At 48.1% G+C, this 24,386-nt stretch overlaps 3 protein-coding genes and 1 non-coding gene across 10 annotated transcripts in view; 1 reads left to right on the top strand and 3 right to left on the bottom strand.

Moving 5' to 3' along the window:
* The window catches only part of SEPTIN3 (septin 3), a 429,247-nt gene that overhangs the window by 307,955 nt on the left and 96,906 nt on the right, over positions 1 to 24,386 (bottom strand). The window lies entirely within an intron of this gene.
* LOC111548946 lies at positions 669 to 9,435 on the bottom strand. Of its 2 annotated transcripts, XR_004228605.1 has the most exons (4): positions 8,857 to 9,435; positions 7,624 to 7,683; positions 4,958 to 5,346; positions 669 to 4,871 (listed from the first exon to the last, which is right to left on the bottom strand). XR_004228605.1 is itself a non-coding variant. In XM_023221867.1 (2 exons), exons 1-2 carry the CDS (start codon positions 7,837 to 7,839, stop codon positions 715 to 717), a joined length of 4,848 nt encoding a protein of 1,615 aa, XP_023077635.1. In that variant the 5' UTR covers positions 7,840 to 7,917; the 3' UTR covers positions 669 to 714. The 2 variants fall into 2 exon arrangements, 1 of the variants encoding a protein (XP_023077635.1); XM_023221867.1 differs by lacking the exon at positions 8,857 to 9,435 and having other exon boundaries at positions 669 to 5,346; positions 7,624 to 7,917.
* SNU13 (small nuclear ribonucleoprotein 13) lies at positions 8,887 to 23,172 on the top strand. Its single transcript, XM_023221868.2, has 3 exons — positions 8,887 to 9,369; positions 17,779 to 17,899; positions 21,920 to 23,172. The coding sequence occupies exons 1-3, from the start codon at positions 9,367 to 9,369 to the stop codon at positions 22,180 to 22,182; spliced, it is 387 nt and encodes a 128-aa protein (XP_023077636.1). The 5' UTR covers positions 8,887 to 9,366; the 3' UTR covers positions 22,183 to 23,172.
* LOC111549184 lies at positions 18,334 to 18,438 on the bottom strand. Its single transcript, XR_002733637.1, has one exon. It is a non-coding gene; the product is annotated as a U6 spliceosomal RNA (small nuclear RNA).

Raw genomic sequence — 24,386 nt, 5'->3', positions numbered from 1 at the left:
TTTACCACACCCAAAGTTGAAAAGCAATTATAAAGTAGGGGACATTTGTCTTGAAAAAGGAAGGAAAGGAAGCTATTTCTACTATTTTTTATTTATTTATTTATTTTTTATTTGTTTATTTTTTGAGACGGAGTCTCGCTCTGTCGCCCAGGCTGGAGTGCAGTGGCCGGATCTCAGCTCACTGCACGCTCCGCCTTCCGGCTTTACGCCATTCTCCTGCTTCAGCCTCCAGAGTAGCTGGGACTACAGGCGCCCGCCACAGGGCCCAGCTAGTTTTTTGTATTTTTTTTTTTTTTTAGTGGAGACGGGGTTTCACCATGTTAGCCAGAATGGTCACCGTGCCCAGCCTATTTCTACTATTTTTTAAAAGTGAAGGCCGGGCGCGGTGGCTCATGCCTGTAATCCCAGCACTTTGGGAAGCCGAGTCGGGCAGATCACGAGGTCAGGAGCTCAAGACCATGTTCCCCAACATGGTGAAACCCCATCTATACTAAAATACAAAAAATTAGCTGGGTGTGGTGGCATGTGCCTGTAATCCACATTGATCCACATTCCCTAAACCTTCACAACCACAGAGTGGAAGTGGCTTCTACCCCACCCACAAAGTATCCTAAACCCCAAAAGGGGGCGCTTGGAAAATGTGCCAGGGAAATCAGAACACCACAGGACCCAAATGACCAATTTATTAGAGGTTTTGCGGGGATCAGGACACTGTCAAAGCTTTTCTGATGTGTCCTGAGGACTCTGGGCCTGAGTCTGCTTTTTAAAGCCATACCGGAAGAGAAAAAAACTCAGATGCTTCATAATACTAAACTTTTTGGAGGCTGGTGTATTCTGTGGAGCCCCATTTGGGTTCCCAGGTGCTTCCTGGCCCTGGGGACTCTCTGTCTTAGGAAGGGTGGCCCCAGTACAGCAGTGACCTTGCGGCTGAAGATCCCTCTGTGAAGCAGTGTGGTCTCCGATGCTGTCCTCCCCTGCACATGGATCACCCACTTTGGGAAGCAGAGTAGAATCAGGTTCCCTCAGGCTCACATTAGGGGCCAAGTGCTGGCACTTGGCAAGCTGTGGGGACCAGGACATCTTGTTCAGAAGGGTCAGGCTCAGCTTTGCCACCGCAGAGTGGAGCCTCCCTTTGAAGCTGACAGGCTCTGCACGATGGTAGGAAGGCTGCTGCCCAGCCCCTCTGCACCCTGTAGATTCCAGGCTTCCTCTTCTGTATGTGGGCTGCTGGCATTTGAGTCTGGGGGGCTTAGCGGGCTTAGAGGGCTCCCAGGATGTACATTCCTTCTTCCAGTGGGCGAGGTCTGCCCTGGAGGATGAGGTCCTCATTCTACTGGGAGCCCTTTCTGCCACCTGGGAGACCTTTGACCTGATCATTTTCCTGCCCCTGCTGTTCTCATTGGGAGGCTCTCCCACCCTTTGTAGGCTACACCAGCTCCTGGACTCCGCTGCCGGCCTGAGGATCCTGGGAGCCTGGAGCTTGGTCCTAGCAGGTGCTTCCTGGATCTTCTGTAGTTCTCTGGCGCCCCCGGGTGGCCTGACTCTCATGGCCCTTTCAGGCTGGATGGAAATGCCCATGGGCTCTGATCTGTGCAGTCTGTTGCTCTCCAGAGCTCTGGCTTGTGTAGGAAGTTTTGAGCTTTTTCTGTCTGGGCGCAGAACCCTCTGGAACCTCTCTGGGGACTTAAGGCCTGGTGAGGAGCCCTGGGCCTCACAATACCCTTCCTGTTGCACTTGGAGCTGCTGGCCTGTGTTCAGTCCAGGGAGCCTCGCCCCAGCAAGGGTCAATGAGCAAGATCCTAAGAAGTTAAACAGGAAATAGGACTCCAGGATCCGCCGGGGAAGACCCCACTTCAGGTGTGCAATCTTCCTCCGCATGAGGGACTCCAGGAGCAGTCGTTTGCTCTTCTTGAGGCCTGTCCCCTTGGGCAGGACAGTGAGGGCAGTGGGAGCACCCTCCAGAGCGATGGCAGCTTCCGGGGCTGGGCCACACAGGAGACAGGCGCAGGCAGAGGGCATGCCCAAGGGAGCAGTCAGAGACAGAGGGTTTTGGGGCTGCCGAGTCAGGCTGGGGGCCTTCTCTGGATCCACCCCTTTGTCCCTTTGTTGTCTTCTCCAGGTTTCAGGTTGAGCCTGCTGGGAGGCTGGACTGATGCCCACTCTATGATCCCTGGCAGGGGTTGTGCCTTGACTGGCCAGATGCTTTCCATCCCCATCCACCAGCAGGAAGACTTCACCCCTGTGGGGGAAAGGATTCGTCTCAGGACAGGGGGCAGAGGTGAAACCATTCACAGCCACTGCCTGTTCCTGTTCCAGGGTCCCATGTCCATAGCCAGTGAAGGCTAGAGGCCATGGTAAGCTGTGCTTCCTGCCTGTGGGCCTCTCATTCCCAGAACAGTCGACTTGGAGACTGTCTCTCACAGCATCCTCTCCTCTGACCAGATCCTTGTTTCCTCCCCTTGGTGCTTGAGGCCCTCCAACATCCTCATCTGTGCACTTTCTCTGGCTTCCTATATCCTGGAGTTCTGCAACGTCCTCACCTCCACCCTCATTCTTATTTCCCTGCCCTTGTTCCTGGATCTCTTTATCAATTTCACCTCTTAACTGTCCCTGGTCATCTCCTGCAGGAGCCTGGGTCTCTGTACCATCATCACTTGTGGTCCCTCTCAGGTTTCTCTTCCCCTGTATTGGAATTTCTTCATCATTCCCACCTCTACCCTGTTCCTGGTTCTTCCACGCTGATAAACAGGTCTTTCCATTACCTTTACTTTTTAACAGTCTCTGGTTCTTTGCTCTAAGCCTCCAGTTTTTTCCCCTAAGCCTCCAGATCATTCTACCATCCTTGTTTCCAACCTGTCTCTGGTTTCTCTTCTCTGATGCTTGATTTTCTGCAACATTCTTTCTAGTCAGCTCCCAGTTCCTCCTTCCTGGTGAATGACTCCCTCCAATTTCACCATCTAACTGGTCCTCGTTCTCTCTCTTAGGTCTCTGAGTCTTTACACCATCCTCACCTCCAGGTTCTCTCTGGTTTCTCTCCACTGGAGCCTGAATTTCTGTTCCATTCTCACTTCCCATCTGCTGCTGGCTCTTCCACTCTGATAAAAGGATGTTTCTACCAAGATCACTTCTAAACTGACCCTGGGTTTCTTTCCCAGGTGCCCAAGTCGTTACACCATCCTCACCTCCAACTTCTCTCAGGTTTCTCTTCCCTTGTATCTGAATTTCTGTCCCATTCTCACCTCCAATCTGCTCATCTTTCTTCCATTCTGCTGAATGCGTTTCTCCATCAATTTGACTTGTTAATTTGTCCCAGTTCCCTGACTCACGTGTCTGGGTACGTGCACCATCTTTGCCTCTAATATATTCCTGATTCTTCGCCTTTGGTATGTGAATGTTTTCACTAAATTCATTTCCTAACTGACCCTGATTTTTTCCCCCAAGTTCCTGGGTCTCTTTATCATCCTCATCTTTAACCTCTCTCCTACCTAGTGACTGAATGTATGTACCATCTTCTTCTCTAAGTGGCTCATTGCTCTGAGTCTCCACATCAGTTTCACCTTTTAATTGTTCCTGGATCTCAGCCTTGGGTGCCAGGATATTTGTGCCAACCTCATCTCCATCCTTTCTCTGGTCTCTCTTCTCTGCTGCCTGACTTTCTGCTCTATGTTCACCTCCAGTCCAGTTCTGATTCTCCCAACATAGTATCTCAAATTCTCTATAAATTTCACTTGCTACTTGTCTCTGGTTTCCCCACCATAGTGCCTGGATTACCACCCAATCCTTCTCTCTTATCTCCCTGAGCTGCTTCTTGGTAGCTATCTGGGTTTCCTTAGCATCTTCACCTCTTCTCAGGCCCTTATTTCCCCACCACACTTGAATTTCATGACTTAATTGTTTCTGGTTCTCTCCCCCAGATACTTTGGTCTTCTTAGCTTTCTTACTTCCACCTTGATCATGCTTCTCCCACCTTGGTGTCTGGATCTCTGTAACATTCCCATTTCCAGTACATTCCTGTTTTCCCCAATCCAAGGCCTGGGTCTCTACACTATTCGCTTTTTTTACTTCTCCCACGTTCTCCTTCCCACATGACTGGGTTTGTGCAGCATCCTGACCTCCAACCTGGTCCTTGTTTCTGCCCTCTTCTGTCTGAATTTCCACATTAGCCTCACCTTTCATCTGATCTTGTTTCTCCCACTGTGGTGTCTGGGTCTCCTCACCATTCTCATCTCCAGTCTGGCCTTGCTTCCCCAATCCTTGAGCCTGGATCTCTTCCCCATCCTCCCCTCCGGCCTCTTTCTTGTCCTTCCTCTCAAATGTCTGGGTCTCCACAGCATCCTCATTTCCATTCTTATCCTGGTTCTCCCACTCAGGTGTTTGGGTCTCTGCATCAATTTTACATCTTAACTGTTCTTGGTTCTCTCCCATATGTGCCTGGGTTTCGGGGGGATTCTTACCTCCAGCCTCCCTCTGGTTTCTATTCCCTAGTTCCTGAATGTTGGTTCTACTCTCAACTCCCATCTGGTCCTGGTTGTCCCACCCTGGTGTCAAGATCTCGCCATCAGTTTCACTTATTAGTCTCTGGTTTGCACACTCCAACACTTTAGTCTCTGCATCACCCTCCATTCCAAAGTCTACTGGGAACTGCTCCCCAGATGCCTGGATTTCTGAAGCATCCTCCCGTCTGCTCCCTGTCTGGTTCATCCACCTTGGAGCCTGGGTCTCTCTACTATCCTCTCTGCCTGCTGTCTGGTTTTTACCCCCTGGTTCCCAGGCCTCTGGTGGACAGTCCCAAGACTTCCAAGTGCACATTCTCAGTGTTTGGTGGGAAGGATCAGACAGGAGCTCTCTGGGACAGAACTGCAGCCTCTGAGCTGAAAGTAAGTTTGGAAGAGAGGTGGTTAAGGTCATCGAGTTGGGGTGAGACCTCATGCTGATGACAGACTCCAGTGACACCAACCTTTCCTGTGAGTGAAGCAATAGCTGCTCCATCTCTTGACACATATCTAAAGCGGGGCGAGTCTGACCATCACGGAGACACCAAGGCACCTGCCATGCTTTCCAGGAACTATCCTGAGGCAGTAGACAGGTGTTTGAATTGGAGGTGGTACAAAAGATGGGCTGAGAGTAGGTGTGGACATCTGAAGGTGGTCCTGGACATGGGTGCTGTAGAGAGAGCAGGTTCTGGGCCCATGATTCCTGGAGGCTCCTCCGGTATCCCCGTCTCTGCCTTTGTGCCCATTGTTGAGAACCTAGGCCCCTGGACTTTCCAGGACTGAAGAATTCAGGAGTCAGCTCGAAGACAGTTTCGCACCTCATGGAGGGCACTGCCCGTTTCTGCAGTGGCACCTGTAGGTGAGAACAGAGAAACAAAATCCTTGAACACATAATAATTTGCATAATTCACACAGACAGAATAGTCAGGGAAGGCTTCTTGGAGGAAGTGACATTTGACTAGAGACTTGAATGAAGTAAAGGGTAAACCAAGTGACATCTGAAGAAAGAGCGTTGTAGGCAGAGGAGACATTAACTACAAAGGCTTGAGGATGGAACAAAATTACGTGTACAAGAACAGCAAAGAAGACCGTGTGGCCAGAATGGAACCAGTAATGAGGAGAGCACTGGGAGATAAGATTGGAGACACACACAGGACAGATTACGCTGGTCCTTAGAGTCATGATTAGGAATGTGAATTTTATTCTGAGTTTGACGAATAATATAAGTATAGGAGCCACTGCAGGGTTTTGAGCAGCTAAGTGCTATGTTCTGTTTCTAAAAGTTTGTTCTGATGGCAGGGCATGGTGACTTATGTTTGTAATCCCAGCACTTTGGGAGGCCAAGATGAGTGGATCACTTGAGGTCAGGAGTTCCAGACCAGCCTAGCCAACATGGCGAAACCCCATCTCTACTAAAAATACAAAAATTAGCCGACCATCGTGGTGCATGCCTGTAATCCCAGCTACTCAGGAGGCTGAGGTACAAGAATTGCTTGAACTCGGGAGGTGGAAGTTGCAGTGAGCCAAGATCATGCCACTGCAGTCCAGCCTGGGTGACAGAGTAAGACTCCATCTGAAAAAAAAAAAAAAAAAAAATCCACAGAGTCGGCCAGGCGTGGTGGCTCACACCTGTAATCCCAACACTTTGGGAGGCGAAGGTGGGTGGATCACTTGAGGTCAGGAGTTTGAGACCAGCCGGGCCAACATGGTGAAACCCTGTGTCTACTAAAAATACAAAAATTAGCTGTGCATGGTGGCACGTGACTGTAATCCCAGCTACTAGGGAGGTTGAGGCAGGAGAATCACTTGAACCTGGGAGGCAGAGGTTGCTGTGAGCCAAGATTGCACCGCTGGACTTCAGCCTGGGCCACAGAGCAAGACTCCATCTCAAAAAAAAAAAAAAAAGAAAGAAAGAAATCAAGAAATCTGCACAGTTGGCTGGTAGCGGTGGCTCATTCCTATAATCCCAGCACTTTTGGAGGCCAAGGCAGGTGGATCACATGAGGATGGGAGTTTGAGACCAGCATGACTAACATGGAGAAACCTCATCTCTACTAAAAATACAAAATTAGCTGGGTGTGGTGGTGCATGCCTGTAATCCCAGCTACTTGGGAGGCTGAGGCAGGAGAATTGCTTGAACTTGGGAGGCGGAGGTTGAGGTAGGCCGAGATCGCACCATTGCACTCCAGCCTGGGCAACAAGAGCAAAACTCCGTCTCAAAAAAAAAAAGAAGAAGAAGAAAAGGAAATCCGCAGAGTTGTGACTGCAAACTTCTGGGCTGCTGGTAATTATTTGTTTCTTAATCTGCATGCTACAAACTGATGTATTCAATTTCTGAAAATTTATGATCTACATACTTGTAATTTGTGTGTGTGTATTATCCTTGGGCCAATTTTTTTTTTTTAAAGAGAAAAAAGAGGCCAGGCGCAGTAGCTCATGCCTGTAATCCCAGCACTTTGGGAGGCCGAGGCGGGCAGATCACGAGGTCAGGAGCTTGAGATCAGCTTGGCCAACATAGTGAAACCCTGTCTCTACTAAAAATACAAAAAAAAAAAAAATTAGCTGGGTGTGGTGGCAGGTGCCTGTAATCCTAGGTACTCGGGAGGCTGAGGCAGGAGAATCACTTGAACCAGGGAGGCAGAAGTTGCAGTGAACCAAGATCACACCACTGCACACCATCCCAGGCAACAGTGTGAGACTGTCTCAGAAAAAAAAAAGAGAGAGACAGGAGAAGTCCATTTCTGGTGACTGTATGGAGGATAGGCTGTGGTTGGATAAGAGAAGCAGCAAGAACCGGGCAGAAGGCTGTTGCTATGGTCCAAGTGAGATATGATGGTGTCTCTGCCCAGGAAGGTGTGGTGTGGTTGGGAGAAGTGATCAGATTTGAGATACAATTTGCAAGTATAGCCCCTGGGACTTGCAGATGGATTGAATGTGTGGAGTGAGGGAAAGAGAGGAGCTCAGGGTGACTCCTGGGTTTGGGGCTTGGCCGATGCTCTCCCCGAGCAGCCTGAGTTTCCCTCTGATTCATTTCTGGTACACCAGCCATAAAACAAGGTCCTTGTAACAAGTGACAGAGACAATCATGGTACTGAGGGAAGGAGGGTGAAAGTGTATGGGGCCCACTCACCTTGATGTTATTCCTTGTGCTGAAGCGGGTCCTGGTGACCTGGTGCCAATAGTGCCGGACCTGCCAGACCAGAAAGAGGCAGAGGACAAGCAGGTTGCCACAGCACTGAGGGTCCCTGCAGCTGTGATCCTGGGAAAGCAGGCCCTGCACTGGCTCCCACTCAGGGCCATGGAATGGCCCCACCACGGCACAGGCACCCAACAGTGACAACAACATGGCAAAGTTTAGGTCAGGCAGATGGTGTTGGGAGCTAGGGGGCAGGCCTGGCACATCTGATGCAGCCAGCTGCAGTAGGATAGCTGCCACCTCATAGCACCCCTGTCACTGAGGCCACCTCACAAAGCGGGCCGATGCCCCATCCTCAACTCTGACCCTGGTGCCAGGGTTGGCTAGCATGCTCTTGGTGCAGGTAAGGACAGTATTGGGGAATTGCTCAAAAGTAATTAAGAGGAAGAACTTGTTTTAAACAGCCCCATCCTCTGGAATGAAGAGATTGAGTTCCCTGAATGTGTGATGGTGTGATATAACCTGCAGTCTGCTTGATTTCTTTCTTCCTATGAGATACTTGGATCTGCCTGTCCTTCTATCTATTATCAAACTAATAAACACTGTATTGAATACATGTATTATTGTTTAACCATTCAGCATCCATTTCTCGTTGCTTGCAGTATCCTGATTTCCCGTGGGGGAATTACTTTTCCCATCTTAGGATCAGTGTTGGTGGGAAAATAAATGCTACCCTGAAGACTCTTTTACCCAAAGGTTCTATTCAAAATAAATATCTGAGCAGGCAGGGACGTCAGCCAATCATAATGAGCCAGGACTTAACCGTTTAGTGGCTGATTTTTTTTTTTTTTTCAGACCGAGTTTTGCTCTTGTGCAACAGGCTGGAGTGCAATGGCGCAATCTCTGCTCACTGCAACTTCCACCTCCCAGGTTCAAGCGGTTCTCCCGCCTCAACCTGCCGAGTAGCTGGGATTACAGGCATGCGCCACCACGCCCGGCTAATTTTGTATTTTTAGTAGAGACAGGGGTTTCTCCGTGTTGGTCAGGCTGGTCTCGAACTCTCAACCTCAGGTGATCCGTTCGCCTCAGCTTCCCAAAGTGCTGGGATCACAAGCGTGAGCCACCGCGCCCAGCCTTCTTTTTTTTTTTTTTTTTTTTTTGGTCTTTGAGTCTCCCTCTGTCGCCCCAGCAGGAGTGCTGGAGTGCAGTGGCAGGATCTCAGCTCACTGCAGCCTCCACCTCCGGGGTTCAAGCGATTCTGCTGCTTCAGCCTCCCAAGTAGCTGGGTTTGCAGGCGCCCGCCACCACGCCTGGCTAATTTTTGTATTTTTAGTAGAGACGGGGTTTCGCCATGTTGGCCAGGCTGGTCTTGAACTCTTGTCCTCAAGTGATCCACCCGCCTCGGCCTCCCAAAGTGCTAGGATTACAGGCATAAGCCACTGCGACCGACTGGTGGGTTATTTTTTGAATCTTTAATTCATTGTTTCTGCCAATAATTTGTACTGGACAGCTCATAAGAACGCCAAAGTACGTTCCTTCATCAACGCAGAGCCAGTTTCCGCGCTAGTGCCCCGTAGTGGGCGGGGCCCGCTAGCTCGCTTGCGTAGCGTCATCTTTGCTTCCTGCCGCGCGGGGCCATTTCCGCTGCTGCTTCTGTGAGGTTTTCCGGTGGAGACGAACGCTGCTCAGAAATCGGCTGTGCTCCTCTAGGAGTGCCGAGCCCGCGGAACAGCAGCCATGGTGAGTGCGTGCGCCGGCCAAGGGATCGGGAAGCAGGAGACTCGGGGTTGCGTTCACTCCCTAGCCTGTTAGATGAAGGCTTAGACCCTGCGCCGTCTCATCCGCCGGCGTTGGTTCTTAACCGCTGGGCCCTGAGTTAGAACTCCAGCAGCCGCGGGTTCCCAACAGCCTGGCCCGAGGTTAGAACTCGAGGTTAGAACTCAGGAAACCTCAGGGTCCCCGCTGCTGTGGTGCTTTGCCTCACGGTCTGTTTGCGTGGCAGAAGGTCTGCGGCGAGCGGAGGGGGCATGGCCCAGCGGGAGAAAGAGACCAACCCACGTGGGAGAGGGCAAAAAGTTGGGTGAAGAAAACTTGGCTCCAGCTTTTTTTCCCCTTGTTTCTTTTCGTACGAAATCTACGGTGGCGTGGGACCCTGGGATTCAGATCAACCTCCCCTACCCACCCTACCTCACCCCACCCCGGTTGCTGGGGTCCAGGAGATCTCCTGTGGGTGTGCGCCTAGTGCTCGCCGCGAGTCACACGCGCCAGGGACCTAGAGGAGACTTTGGCATTTGGGGGCTGTGGGGAACATGAAGTGAGCGCGACTTCCTGGAGCGCAGGAAGGGCTTCTCCCGCAAGGTGGTGGCTTCAAAACCCAGAAGTCTGGTAGCACCACGTGCGGCGTCTCTAAACTCTTGGTCGTCTCTGACTTTTAAACATATAGAGAAACTTCTAAAACGTGTATCCTGGCGTAGTCGTTTTGGTTGGCACTTGGTGAGGAGGGAAGAATTTGCAAAGCACTGTAACTTCTGTAGTTAATCCTTACAGCGGAGCTTGGATCCCGGCGGTAGCACTCCCCCCAAACCTCCTCCCGTACATTTTGAAGCTTAGTACCTGGCTGAGCCTAGAACTCGAAGCTTTCAAACTCAGTGCTCGCTTTTATGCAGTTCCCTGAAACGTTTTGGAATCGGATGGTCTCAGGTTGAACTTTGCAGTTTTCCTCAACTGTAAAATGGGGATGACAGTGCATGAGGATGTTGTGAGGATCAGATGAAATAAAGCATGTTAAACATCTAGTCCTCATGCTTGGCACAGAGTGAGCACGCAGTATTTGTTGTCCAATCAAAACCTTGCAAGTTTTGGCTGTCTGGTGTACAGGGTAACCAAACTGATCACGCTAGGTAGGGATTTAGGTTGGCTGGTGGTATGATATCGTTCATTAATTTATTTAACCTCTGAAGAAATTGAAAGGTGAATAAATACACCCTAAGCAAGTTTCAATTAGTGTTTATAAGCTAGGTAGTTTGGTTTTAAAATTGAGTTTAACTGTTTTGTTTACTAATGGTGAAACATTTAGGTATTTGATGGCTGTTCAGATTCCTGAAGTTTTCCTCTTTTATGAATTTGATATTTATTGAGAGTTGAGGATCCTGATTTCCAGAGAATGGGTTGTTGGAAACAACAGCAATTTTAAAAGTTTTTTTTAATTGACATATCATAGTTGTACGTACTTTGGGGGTTCCACGTAATATTTTTAAGTATATCTATTTTAAAATGTGGGACAGGGCCAGGCACGGTGGCTCATGCCTGTAATCCCAGCACTTTGGGAGGCTGAGGTGGGTGGATTATGGGGTCAGGAGTTCAAGACCAGCCTGGCCAACATACTGAAACCCTGTCTACTAAAAATACAAAAAAATTAGCCAGGCGTGGTGGCAGGCACCTGTAATCCCAGCTACTTGGGAGGCTGAGGCAAGGAGAATCACTTGAACCTGGGAGGCAGAGGTTGCAGTGAGCCAAGATCGCGCCACTGCACTCCAGCCCGGGTGACAGTGTGAGACTCCGTCTCAAAAAATATAAATAAATAAAATAAAAGGTGATAAATTATTAACCAAACTTTCCAGCTGTGCACGGTGACTCACACCTGTAATCCCAGCACTTTGGGAGGCCGAGGTGGGCGGATCATGAGGTCAAGAGTTCAAGACCAGCCTGACCAACATGGTGAAACCCCATCTCTACTAAAAATACAAAAATTAGGCGGGCATGGTGGTCCGTGCCTGTAATCCCAGCTACTTAGGAGGCTGAGGCAGAAGAATCACTATATCCAGGGAGGCAGTGGTTGCAGTGAGCCAACATCGTGCCACTGCACTAGAGCCTGGGTGACAAAGCAAGACTCTGTCCCAAAAAAAAAAGTAAAATCCCTACTGTAGTATCAAATAAAACATACTTGTATGGCTGGATGTGGTGGCTCACACTTTTAATCCCAGCACTTTGGGAGGCCGAGGCAGGTGGATCTCCACTCACTGAAACCTCTGTCTCCCGGGTTCAAGCGATTCTCCTGTCTCAGCCTCCCAAGTAGCTGGGATTACAGGCATGCACCACCACGCCCAGCTATTTTTTGTTTTTGTTTTTTGATAGAGACAGGGTTTTGCCATGTTGGTCAGGCTGATCTCAAACTCCTGACCTCAAGTGATCTGTCTGCCTCGGCCTCCCAAAGAGCTGGGATTACAGGCATGAGCCACTGCACCCAGCCTAAACAATTTTTTTTTTTAATTAGCCAGGAGTTGGCCGGGTGCGGTGGCTCACGCCTGTAATCTCAGCACTTTGGGAGGCCGAGGTGGGCGCATCACAAGGTCAGGAGTTGGAGACCAGCCTGGCCAACACGGCAAAACCCTGTCTCTACTAATAATACAAAATTTAGCTTGGCATGGTGGTGCATGCCTGTAATCCCAGCTACTCGGTACACTGAGACAGAATCTCTTGAACCCGGGAGGCGGAACTTGTGGTGAGCTGAGATTGTGCCATTGCACTCCAGCCTGGGCAACAAGAGCGAAACTCCATCTCAAAAAATAAAAAATAAAATAAAATAAAATTAGCCAGGAGTGGTGGCCCACACTTGTAGTCCCAGTTACTGAGGAGGCTGAGGCAGGAGGATCACTTGAGCCCTGAAGGTTGAGGCTGCAGTGAGCTATTGTCATGCCACTGCACTCTGGCCTCAGTGACAGAGTGAGACCTTGTCTCAACAACAAAAAGGTAATTCTTTTTTTTTTTTTTTGAGTGGAGTTCCACTCTTTCACCCAGGCTGAAGTGGCGGGATCTCAGCCTACTGCAACCTCCACTTCCCGGGTTCAAGCCATTCTCCTACCTCAGCCTCCAAGTAGCTGGGATTATAGGTGCCTGCCACCACGCCCAGATAATTTTTGTATTTTTAGTAGAGATGGGGTTTCACCATGTGGTCCAGGCTGGTCTTGAACTCCTGACCTCAAGAGAGCCACCCACCATGGCCTCCCAAAGTGCTGGGATTACAGGTGTGAGCCACAATGCCTAGACTGCCCTAGCTAAGTTTTTAAATATTTTTAGAATTGGGGGTCTCACTGTGTTGCCCAGGCTGGTCTCAAACTTCTGGCCTCAATCAGTCCCCAGCCTCAGTTTCCCAAGTTGGTGGGATTATAGACCTGGGCCACTGCAGCCAGTTCAGAATACATTTTTCAAACATGGAACATTTTTGAAAATTGGCCATAAAGCAAGCCCTGCAAATTTTAACATTGTTAATATTACATACCATTTTTGCCCTACCCAAATGGAAATAAGTTAAAAATTAGTAACAAAGTATTTTGAAATGAAAAATATAAACTATCAGATTTTTATTTATTTATTTATTTATTTTTGAGACAGAGTGTGGCTCTGTCTCCCAGGCTGGAGTGCAGTGGCCGGATCTCAGCTCACTGCAAGCTCCACTTCCCGGGTTTACGCCATTCTCCTGCCTCAGCCTCCAGAGTAGCTGGGACTACAGGCGCCCGCCACCTCGCCCAGCTAGCTTTTTGTATTTTTAGTAGAGACGGGGTTTCACCGTGTTAGCCAGGATGGTCTCGATCTCCTGACCTCGTGATCCGCCCGTCTCGGCCTCCCAAAGTGCTGGGATTACAGGCTTGAGCCACCGCGCCTGGCCAGATTTTTAAATTGTAGTAGGAGGCAGGGCACGGTGGCTCATGCCTGTAATCCCAGCACTTGGGAGGCCAAGGCGGGCGGATCACGAGGTCAGGAGATGGAGACCATCCTGACTAACACAGTGAAACCCCATCTCTGCTAAGAAAAAATACAAAAAATTAGCCGGGCGTGGTGGGGCCGGGGGGCGGTGCCTGTAGTCCCAGCTACCTAGGAGGCTGAGGCAAGAGAATGGCGTGAACCAGGAGGCAGAGCTTGCAGTGAGCTGAGATCTCGCCACTGCACTCCAGCCTGGGCGAAAGAGCCAGACTCCGTCTCAAAAAAAAAAAAAAAAAAAAAGACATTGTAGTAGGAATTCAAAATGGAACAGAACAATAATGAAAATACCACATACCACAGCGTAAGTGACAAGGGCAGAGGGGGGAAGAAACAAATGAAAGGATATAATGAAAGTATCACTTGGAGCCTAAGATGCTAACGCTACGGAGAAAGGGGCTAAAAAGGTAGGAAAAACACACAAAGACAAAATAACCCTAAAGAAAGTAGAAGGAAAGAAAAAAACAAAAGGAGAAATTGCTGAAATAGAAAGTAGAGCATACTGCTGGGTCTCTTCCTTTCTGATGCCCCTCTTTCTCACCAGAGAGAACTGTTCTTTCTTTTTCTTTTGCCTATTAAACCTCTGCTCCTGGCGAGGTGCAGTGGCTCATGCCTGTAATCCCAACACTTTGGGAGGTCGAGGCAGGTGGATCACCTGAGGTCAGGAGTTTGAGACCAGTCTGGCCAACATGGCAAAACCCAGTCTCTACTAAAAAATATAAAAATTAGCCCATCATGGTGGTGTGCACCTGTAAGTCCAGCTACTGGTGGGGCTGAGGTAGGAGAATTGCTTGAACCCAGGAGACAGAGGTGGCAGTAAGCCGAGATCGCACTTCCACACTCCAGCCTGGGCAACAGAGCAAGACTCCATCTCAAAAAAAAAAAAACCTTGCTCCTAAACTCCTGTGTGTCCGTGCCCTAAATTTTCTTGGCACGAGACAACAAACCCCAGATATTTACCCCAGGCAACGAAGCTAGTTCAGTTTGACACTGTTGTCAAAGTTTTGGGGAATTTGTCACTGTCATGCATTGCTGGCGGGTGTGCAAGTTGTTAAACCCTGTATAGGGTCAGTTTGGAATAGATATAAAAGTTACAAATGCATATTATATCTTTTGACTCATTAATCCCACTTCTAGGAGTTTATCTTACAGATATACTGAATGAAACATAATATAGATTAGGTATAGATGAGATTAGACATGATAGCATTTATATAATAGTAAAAGATTAAAAATGTGTAAATGGGCTGGGCACAGTGGCTCACGCCTGTAATCCCAGTACTTTGGGAGGCCCAGGCAGGAAGATTGTTTGAGCCCAGGAGTTCAAGACCAGCATGGGCAACATAATGAGACAGTGCCTCTAAAATTAAAAAATGAGTCAGACGTGGTGATGCATGCATGTAGTCCCAGCTACTTGGGAGTCTGAGGCAGGAGGACCACTTGAGCCCAGGAAAGTCCCCTTCAGAAAGACTAATCAAAAAAATAAGGCCAGGCGCGGTGACTCACTCCTATAATCCCAACACTTTGGGAGGCCAAGACAAGCGGATCACTTGAGGTCAGCAGTTGGGAGACCAGCCTGGCCAACATGGTGAAACACCGTCTCCACTAAAAATACAAAAAAAGTAGCCGGGTGTGGTTGTGCGTGCCTGTAGTACCAGCTACTCTGAAGGCTGGGGCCGGGGAATTGCTTGAACCCCGGAGGAGGTTGCAGTGAGCCAAGATGCCACTACAGCACTCCAGCCTGGGTGACAGAGCAAGACCCTGTCTCTAAAAAGAAAAGGTTTAAGTGAGTAACATATGAAGGAGACACGCTCTATAGACATTAAAAAGAAAGGATGACCAGGTGTGGCGGCTCACGCTTGTAAGGATGACGCAGGCAGATGACATGAGATCAAAAGTTCGAGACCAGCCTGGCTAAAGTGGTGAAACCTCGTCTCTACCAAAAATACAAAAATTAGCTGGCCGTGATGGCGGCCACCTGTAATCTCAGGTACTCAGGAGGCTGAGGTTGCAGTGAGCCGAGATTGCGCCACTGCACTCCACCTAGGCGACAGAGGGAGACTACGTCTCTAAATAAATGTATGAGGAAGAGAAAAATAATATGGAGGTCTTCCCTCGACCTCCCCCAACCACCTTCCTTTAGAGAACTCCTCCATCCTTCACCTAATTTCTCGTAGTTGTCCTGGGACCAGGAAAGGTTCGCCTAAGATAACGAGTTAGGTAGAAGACAGGGAGTCCTGGTGTACAGGCTGGCCCTGGACGTCACTTCCGCTGGCGGCAGTGGCGTCACTTCCTGCTCCTGGGGGCGGGGCATCCGTGTCCTTGCGGTGCGGGGCAGCAGACTCTCCAGACCAACGGGCGTGGTGTCCTCGCGGTGTCCAGCGAGAGGCTACCAAGACAGACGCTATGGTGAGTGTTCCTACTGGGCCCCTACCCACGGGTCACCTCCCGAGAGCCGCGGTGCCGCAAGCGTGGTCCAGCTATGTCTGAAAAGCTGTAAAAAAATTGAAGGAGAAAAAGGCAGGCGCGCGGTGTCGGGCAGGAGACCACCGAGACAGGCGCTGTAGATGAGTGGTCCAACCTGGCCGTCTCCGTCTCCAGCGACTGCCGTCCACCCTGTGTCTAGCCTCCAAGGCCGAGGTTAGGTGGTAGCCGCAGCAAGTCACTCGCAATTCGCACCTTACACTGGATGGCGACATGCGGGGCCGCACCTGCGTTATAATATGAATATATCCTTGTACATAAATATGTGTTTGTAAAAAAAGAAGAGAGGGAGATGAAAGTAATGAAATGGTTAACTGGAGCAGTGGGAATGAGATGGAAGGAGCGGAAAAGGAAGGCCACTCACCCAATTTGCTCCCTACATGGATGTATATTTATTTATTGAGACGGAGTCTCACTCTGTCGCCCACGCTGGAGTGCAGTGGCGCCATCTCGGTTCACAGCATCCTCCGCCTCCTGGGTTCAAGCTATTCTGCGTCAGCCTCTCGAGTAACTAGGACTACAGGCGTGAGACACCGCGCTCGGCCCCTACATGGGTTATTTTGACACAGATCTCAATGGCGTCATTTTGTCCATAAGTATTACAGTATGTATTTATAAAGTAAGGATTTTTAACATAACTGCAAATGCCATTAATTAGTTAATAAGGGTTGCAAGTTGGTGATATTTAAGTGTACCATTCCCTCTTTATTTATTAGGCGGAATAGTGATACAAGAGGTACTTCTCATCTGGTTACCTCCTAATACAGCATTTAGGAAAGGCACAGAGGATGATTGTTTCCCTTTCCCAGTTGTCAAAACATTGAGTTGCTATCACTGGCATAGTTTTGACTTTTAAACCATGAAGATATTTTACATATTTGAAAAATAAAATTTAAAGCAAGCTGACTACAAACGAAAGAAACCTACTTGTATACCAAATTGCTAACCACAAGGAAAATTTTAATTTGAATAACTTTTGAACAAAGTCCTGTCACTGGATGACTTTAATAGGATATATCCTAAGAACAAAAATAAATTTTGACTTTGGTCGGTTTGTTGGTAGAGGTGGTATATTGATGTAGCAATTTTGGAACCATTTTGTGTGTATTGTAGAGTAGGTGAGGAAATACTTTGGTGTGTTGGAAACCAGGAGTTTGAACAGAAGATATGCATATAGAAGGGGGAATGGAAAGAGAACTTTGTGCTACATTTACTGTAAATTATATCTTATTGATTCAGTAAATTCCAGTGGAATATGGAAATTCAAATTTAAAGATTACCCATGGACTCCTGACTTCAGGTGATCCACCCGCCTCGGCCTCCCAGAGTGCTGTGATTATAGGCATGAGCCAGGAGTTCGAGACCAGCCTGGCCAACATAGTGAAACCCTGTCTCCACAAAAAATACAAAAATTAGCCGGGTATGGTGGTGCCCGCCTGTAGTCCCAGCTACTTGGGAGACTGAGGCTCAAGAATCATTTGAACCTGGGAGGCAGAGGTTGCAGTGAGCTGAAATCACACCAGTGCACTCCAGCATGGGCAACAGAGCGAGATTCTGTCTAAAAAACAGAAATGGATTACCCATGGACTCAAATGGATGCTGAGCCATGGGAGCCCATTAGTAATCCATTTGCTGTAATATTATGAAACATTTGGCTGAAGAAAGACAAAAGTATACGAGCTTTAGTATACTTTATTGAACTGTGTAATTCCTAATACCTAATACTGTATTTCCTTTTTTTCGAAGGTAGGAGTGGAAAGGCCATTGTTAACTACCTGGTGTTTTGTGTGTTTGAGGGTTGGGGAGCAGGGCACCTGCCCGCTGTGTCTCAATTGTTGATTAGTATTTTGTGACTCAGGTAGGAAAACTTCTGGCTCAATTTGATTGATACTTTTATTTCCCCCATAGACTGAGGCCGATGTGAATCCGAAGGCCTATCCCCTTGCCGATGCCCACCTCACCAAGAAACTACTGGATCTCGTTCAGCAGTCATGTAACTATAAGCAGCTTCGGAAAGGAGCCAATGAGGGTAAGGCAGCCACAGGGTGCTCTGGGGGAATGTTAAAGGCACCTGTTTCCATGTGGGGCCTCTGGTCTAGATTTCCAATTTGGGAGGAGGAGGGCTAGCTGCTTTTGACTACAACCAGTAGGAGGTCTTTGGCATTAGATGCTAAAGCTGATGGGCTAAGAATTTTTTTTAGACCCCCCAGTTATTAACATTTTGCCACATTTACCTTCTTTTTCACTCTGTAAATGAATTTTATTTTTGCTGAACCATTTGAAAGCAGTTGTAGAGACTTTGTATAGTAGCTGTATGAGCTCTCCAGAGCCATCAGAAGGAAAGGGATATTAATGCTTTTTAGCATCCCTTATACGATGGATACTTAACATTCATGAATTTCATTTGGTTCCCAGAAACATTCCCTACCCCTCTCCCTTTTTTTTTTTTGGATGCAATTATTCAAAAACGTGGAACGTTTCACAAATTTGCATGTCATCCTTATGCAGGGGTCATGCTAATCTTCTCTGTTGTTCCAATTTTAGTATATGTGCTGCTGAAGCGAGCACCACATCCCTTTGTAAAAAAGAAAAAAAGCTGTTTTTCAGTGGAATAATTATGTGTGCATGATACTTCTGCCCAGAGGTAATATAGGATACCCTCACTTTGTTCGATTTTTTTTTTTATTTTATTTATTTATTTGAGAGTTTCGCTCCTGTTACCCAGGCTGGAGTGCAATGGCAGGATCTCAGCTCACCGCAACCTACGCTTCCCAGGTTCAAGTGATTCCCCTGCCTCAGTCTCCCAAGTGGCTGGGATTACAGGCATGCACCATCACGTCCGGCTAATTTTGTATTTTTAGTAGAAATGGGGTTTCAGTATGTTGGTCTGCCTGGTCTCGAACTCCTAACCTCAGGTGATCCACTACCTTGGCCTCCCAAAGTGCTGCTGGGATTACAGGCATGAAACACTGTGTCCAGCCTTATTTTTATTTGTATTTTTTTCAAGTAGAGATGACATTTCACTGTGTTGGCCAGACTGGTCTCGAACTCCTGACTTCAAGTGATCTGCCCGCCTCGGCCTCCCAAAGTTCTGGGATTATAGGCGTGAGCCACTGCGCCTGGCTGCCCAGCCTTATTTTTTTTTTTTTTTTTTTTGGAGACAGAATCTCACTCTGTCACCCAGGCTGGTCTTGAACTCCTGAGCTCCCGCAATCTGCCTGCCTCGGCCTCCCAAAGTGCTGGGATAACAGCAGGCGTGAGCTACCACACCCCGCCAGAATACTCTCATTTTAACAGATGCCGGTAGTGTGATGTGGTAGAGCTCTTTTGTCGTTGAGGATTTTTAATGGAAACATTAGAGATTTTGTGAACCGTGTTTGAGATTTAGGAGAACCATTATAATCACTTTTACCTGTGTTGCTGAAGGAAGATAAAGTAGACTCTCCGGGTCTCATCGTGGTGCTCTTTCCTCCCTGCTCGTCACACTGCAGTAACTGCAGTGCCTGGTATAGCAGTGGCCAGTGGGGCATTGTAGGGTGACTCACCAGCTCTCCTGGGAGGTGTCTCTTCTCACTTGATGCACTCAGGTCAGCTTGGCTGGGCAGGGGCGTGAGTTCTTACACCTCAGGTAGATGAGGACTCATGGCACAGAGCAACCTTATTTCCTCTTGCCATACTTTGCACGGTGCTAGGCGCACAGATCCCTGAATGGATATGCTCAGTCTCAGCAACTCAGTTCAGAATATGCTTACTAGGAGTTCAGGGAGGGAGATGCAGCAATTTTCCATACTTCTGCCTCAGTGTCAGGTATTCTTTCTTGCCATATTTATTGATTGCCTGCTGTGTGCCAGGCACATGTATATATGCTGGTGATGCATTGGTGAACAGAACGAAGTGTCTGCCTTCTTGGAGTGTACATTCCGGTGGAGAAAGACATAGGTTTTATGACTGGTGGTAAAGAATGCTGTAAAAGAGAATAAAGTAGAGAAGGGACATAGGAATGGCAGTGGTGGGTCTTTTTAGATGGAGTATTCAGAGAAGGTCTGTCTGAGGAGCTGAAGTTTGAGCAGAGAACTGAATAGATGAGGGTGTTGGGAAGAAACGTTTTTGGGCATGGTGCGAAGGCATGCTTGAGGGACTCTAAGGAGGCTAGTGTGTGGCTGGAACTAAGTGAGGGGATGAGAGGTACTAGGAGATCACATGAGACAGTGTAGGCCACTGTGAAAGAGTCACTCCTATGACTTTTGTAGGGTGAATAAACTATAGTAGTATCAATAGAAATGAACATGCTTTGCGTTTACCATGTGTCAGGTATTATTATTGGTTTTATTTATTTATTTATTTATTTATTTATTTATTTATTTATTTATTTATGTATTTAGAGATAGGGTCTCTGTAGCCCAGGCTGGAGTCCATTGTCATTGATCATGGCTCACTGCAACCACGACCTCCTGGGCTTAGGTGATCCTCCCACCTCAGCCTCCCAGGTAGCTGGAGCAACAGGTGTATGCCACCACACCTGGCTAATTTTTTATATTTTTAGTAGAGATGGGGTTTTGCTGTGTTGCCCATGCTGGTCTCAAACTCTGAATTCAGGCGATCTACCTGCCTCAGCCTCCCAAAGTGCTAGGATTACAGGTGTAAGCCACCACGCCTAGCCTCATTCTTATTAACTTGTTTAATCCTTTCAAGAATCCTATTAGGTAGAATTATTAGGTAATTAGAATTAGGTTAAGAAGAATTAGGTAATTATTGTTTTATTAGGTAGAATCCTATTAGGTAGAGTTATTTTATAGATGATAAAAGTAAGGGAAGTTAAACACCTTGCTCAAGGTCATTTGTGTAACAAGAATGAGTGCCAGCATTTATACTCAGGCAGTGTAGCTCTAGAGTGCGAGCCCTTCTCCAGTACTCCAGCACGAATGCAGAGTATTCGCACTGAGCCATAGAGGCAAGCAATCAGGAGAGTACACATCTGAAACGGTGCTGTGGGGTGTTGAACTTGCATGGTGAGTCCCGTGTAGGGTGAGCTTTCTAGAAGTATTGATTATGGCAGATTGAGATAGTAAAAGTCTGACTATCAGTCAGTGATACCTTGAGAAGTACTAATTTATTAATAAACTACTACTTGCTGGTGGGGGTTTGTGGAAGCTCTTGCAGTTGACAAGGCAAGAGATGATGGTAACTTGGACAAGTATAGCAGAGGAGTAGAAAGAAGTGGTCAGGGTCAGGCATGGTAGCTCACACCTGTAATCCCAGCACTTTGGGAAGCCAAGGTGGGTTGATCACAAGGTCAAGAATTTGAGACCAGCCTGGCCAACATAGTGAAACAAAAAATCAGCTGGGCGTGGTGGCGGGTGCCTATAATCCCAGCTACTTGGGAGACTGAGGTAGGAGAATCACTTGAACCTGGGAGGCAGAGGTTGCAGTGAGCCAAGATTGCGCCACTGCACTCCAGCCCGGGCGACAGTGCGAGACTCCATCTCAAAAAAAATAAATAAATAAAAAATAAGAAAGAAAAAAGTTACCAGATTAGGCTGGGCACAGTGGCTCGTACCTGTAATCTCAGCACTTTGGGAGGCCAAGGTAGGTGGATCACTTGAGGTGAGGAGTTCGAGACCAGCCTGGACAACATGGTGAAACCCTGTATCTACTAAAAATACAAAAATTAGGGGCACGTGCCTGTAATCCCAGCTACTTGGGAGGCTGAGGCAGGAGAATCACTTAAACCTGCGAGGCGGAGGTTGAAGTGAGCCAAGATCGCACCACTGCACTCCAGCTGTGAGACAGAACAAGACTCCCATCTCATAAAAAAAAAAAAAAAAAAAGGTCAGATTCAGGACGTGTTTCAAGGATAAGTGGTGGGTTTAATGTAGAGCTTGAGAAAAGGCCATTGTGTATGACTGACTGATGTTTGAATCCTCTATCACATCCCAGGGCCGGTCTAGGACACACACAATTGTGTGTGCCTAGGCATTCTTCCCAGTTTGTTGTGGCTGCCCTGCCCAAGCCCACATCACCTATTAGCTTCACGCCCTTCTCTCCACAGCCACCAAAACCCTCAACAGGGGCATCTCTGAGTTCATCGTGATGGCTGCAGACGCCGAGCCACTGGAGATCATTCTGCACCTCCCACTGCTGTGTGAAGACAAGAACGTGCCCTACGTGTTTGTACGCTCCAAGCAGGCCCTGGGAAGAGCCTGTGGGGTCTCCAGGCCTGTCATCGCCTGTTCTGTCACCATCAAAGAGGGCTCGCAGCTGAAACAGCAGATCCAATCCATTCAGCAGTCCATTGAAAGGCTCTTAGTCTAAACCTATGGCCTCTGCCACGTGCTCCCTGCCTCCCTGAGGTCGTGTATCATATTGTCTGTGTTAGCATATAGTATTATCAGCTACTCTCTATTGTTGTAAAATGTTGTAGTACTAAATCTTGTTTCTGGATTTTTGTGTTGTTTTTGTTGTGTTTTATAGGGTTGTTTTCCCCCTTCCTTTCCTCCCTCCCTCTGCCATCCTTCATCCTTTTATCCTCCCTTTTTGGAACAAGTGTTCAGAGCAGATAGAAGCAGTGTGGTGGCACCGTTGAAAGGCAGAAAGAGCCAGGAGAAAGCTGATGGAGCCAGGATAGAGATCCGGTTCCAGCTTTCAGCCACTAGCTTCCTATTGTGTGCAAAGTGTGGTGGAATTAAACACCATTCATTAAGTATCCCTGTGCCTGGCACACAGAATCATTTATATGTGTTAAAGTGATCAAGGGGTTTCCTTTGCACTTGGGCGATTATGTATCATTTGGGGGAGGAAGCATGTGTTCTGTGAGGTTGTTTGGCTATGTCCAAGTGTCATCTACTCATGTACCCCTGCTGTTTGCTTTTGGTAATGTGATGTTAATGTTCTCCCCCTACCCCCAACCATGGCCTTGAGGGTGGCAGGGCAGCAGCATACCAAAGAGATGTGCTGCAGGATTCCAGAGGCGGCCTGTGAGCCATGGGGCAGTTGACCTGGGTCTTGAAGAGTCGGGAGTGACAAGGTCAGAGAGCATGAACTGGTGCTGGCATGAAGGATTCCAGGAAGATCATGGAGACCTGGCTGGTAGCTGTAACAGAGATGATGGAGTCCAAGGAAACAACCTCTCTCTGGTGAATGGGACTGTCTTTGGTGGACACTTGGCACCAGCTCTGAGAGCCCTTCCCCTGTGTCCTGCCACCCTGTGGGTTAGATGTACTCTCTGTCACATGAGGAGAGTGCTAGTTCATGTGTTCTCCATTCTTGTGAGCATCCTAATAAATCTATTCCATTTTGATGACAGAATGGCAGTGCCTGATTCTTAGTAAGTATCCGGCTAAAATTGGAAAGAAGACATACTTAGTACTAGAGTGGTGATAGCTGCTTAGACTTTTTTTTTCCTTCTTTGTGAAAGAGATTCACTCTTGTTGCCTAGGCTGAAGTGCAATGGCACAATCTCAGCTCACCGCAACCTCTGCCTCCTGGCTTCAAGTGATTCTCCTGCCTCAGCCTCCCAAGTAGCTGGAATTACAGGCATGCGTGACCACGCCCGGCAAATTTTGTATTTTTAGTAGAGACGGGGTTTCACCATGTTGACCAGGCTGGTCTTGAACTCCTGACATCAGGTGATCCACCCATCTCAGCCCCGCAAAGCACTGGGATTACAGGTGTGAGCCACCACGCCTGGCCACTTAGCATAGACTTTTCTACCAGAAGGTTATGGAAGAACTGTCTCCTCCTACCAGGTAGTTTCTGCCTTGGCAGTTCAAAACGTCATACAGACTCAACTGCAGCATTGCTATCACTGGAACTGACTTTCTCAACCTCTGTGCTGTTGACATTTGGGGCTGGTTAATTTGTGGGGACTGTGCTGTGTGTTGTATGATGTTTAGTAGCATCACTGGCCTCTACCCACTAGGTGGCAGTAGCAGCGTCTCCCCGCCCCCCCCCACCCATGAAAAAATGTTTCCAGGCCTTGTTAAATGCTCCCGGCAGTAAAATCACCCCCAATTGAGAATCATTGTTGGAGAATCAGGGTTTCTAGTAACCCTTGGTACATGCAGGATTGGTATTGGTGACTCAAGCCACTGCCCCCTCACTTGCCTCTTCTACTTACTATCTTAAAGATAAGTCCCTTGAGAGCCTAATACCTCAGCTTGAGAAATCTTCCAAGGTGCAAATAACTGGGTACCATAGTGGTCAAATGAGAATAGATCCCCTCTTCGCCAGCTTGGACCCATACACCCCTGGTCCAGCAAGAAGCACACCAGGGGGAACCTGGGAGCCACCTTGGCCAGTTGGACCTGTTCTGTGCATCCTGGGCTGGTCATTTCTCCCAGCTTACTCCAGTGTTCTTATTACCACCCCTGAAGCAGTTTTATATTTTTGGATGGTGGAATTTTATGCAGTGCTTACTTTTTCACAGTCGTGCATTCAGTGTTTTTGGTCAATGACAGATCACATAAATGACAGTGGTCCCATAAGATTATAATACTGTGTTTTTACTGTACTTTTCC

The sequence above is a fragment of the Piliocolobus tephrosceles genome, chromosome 19 (genome assembly GCF_002776525.5).
Source record: "Piliocolobus tephrosceles isolate RC106 chromosome 19, ASM277652v3, whole genome shotgun sequence".
In the NCBI taxonomy this organism is placed as follows: Eukaryota; Metazoa; Chordata; class Mammalia; order Primates; family Cercopithecidae; genus Piliocolobus; species Piliocolobus tephrosceles.
Note: the sequence above shows the minus strand (reverse complement) of the source record. Positions and strands in the feature narration are given on the sequence as shown.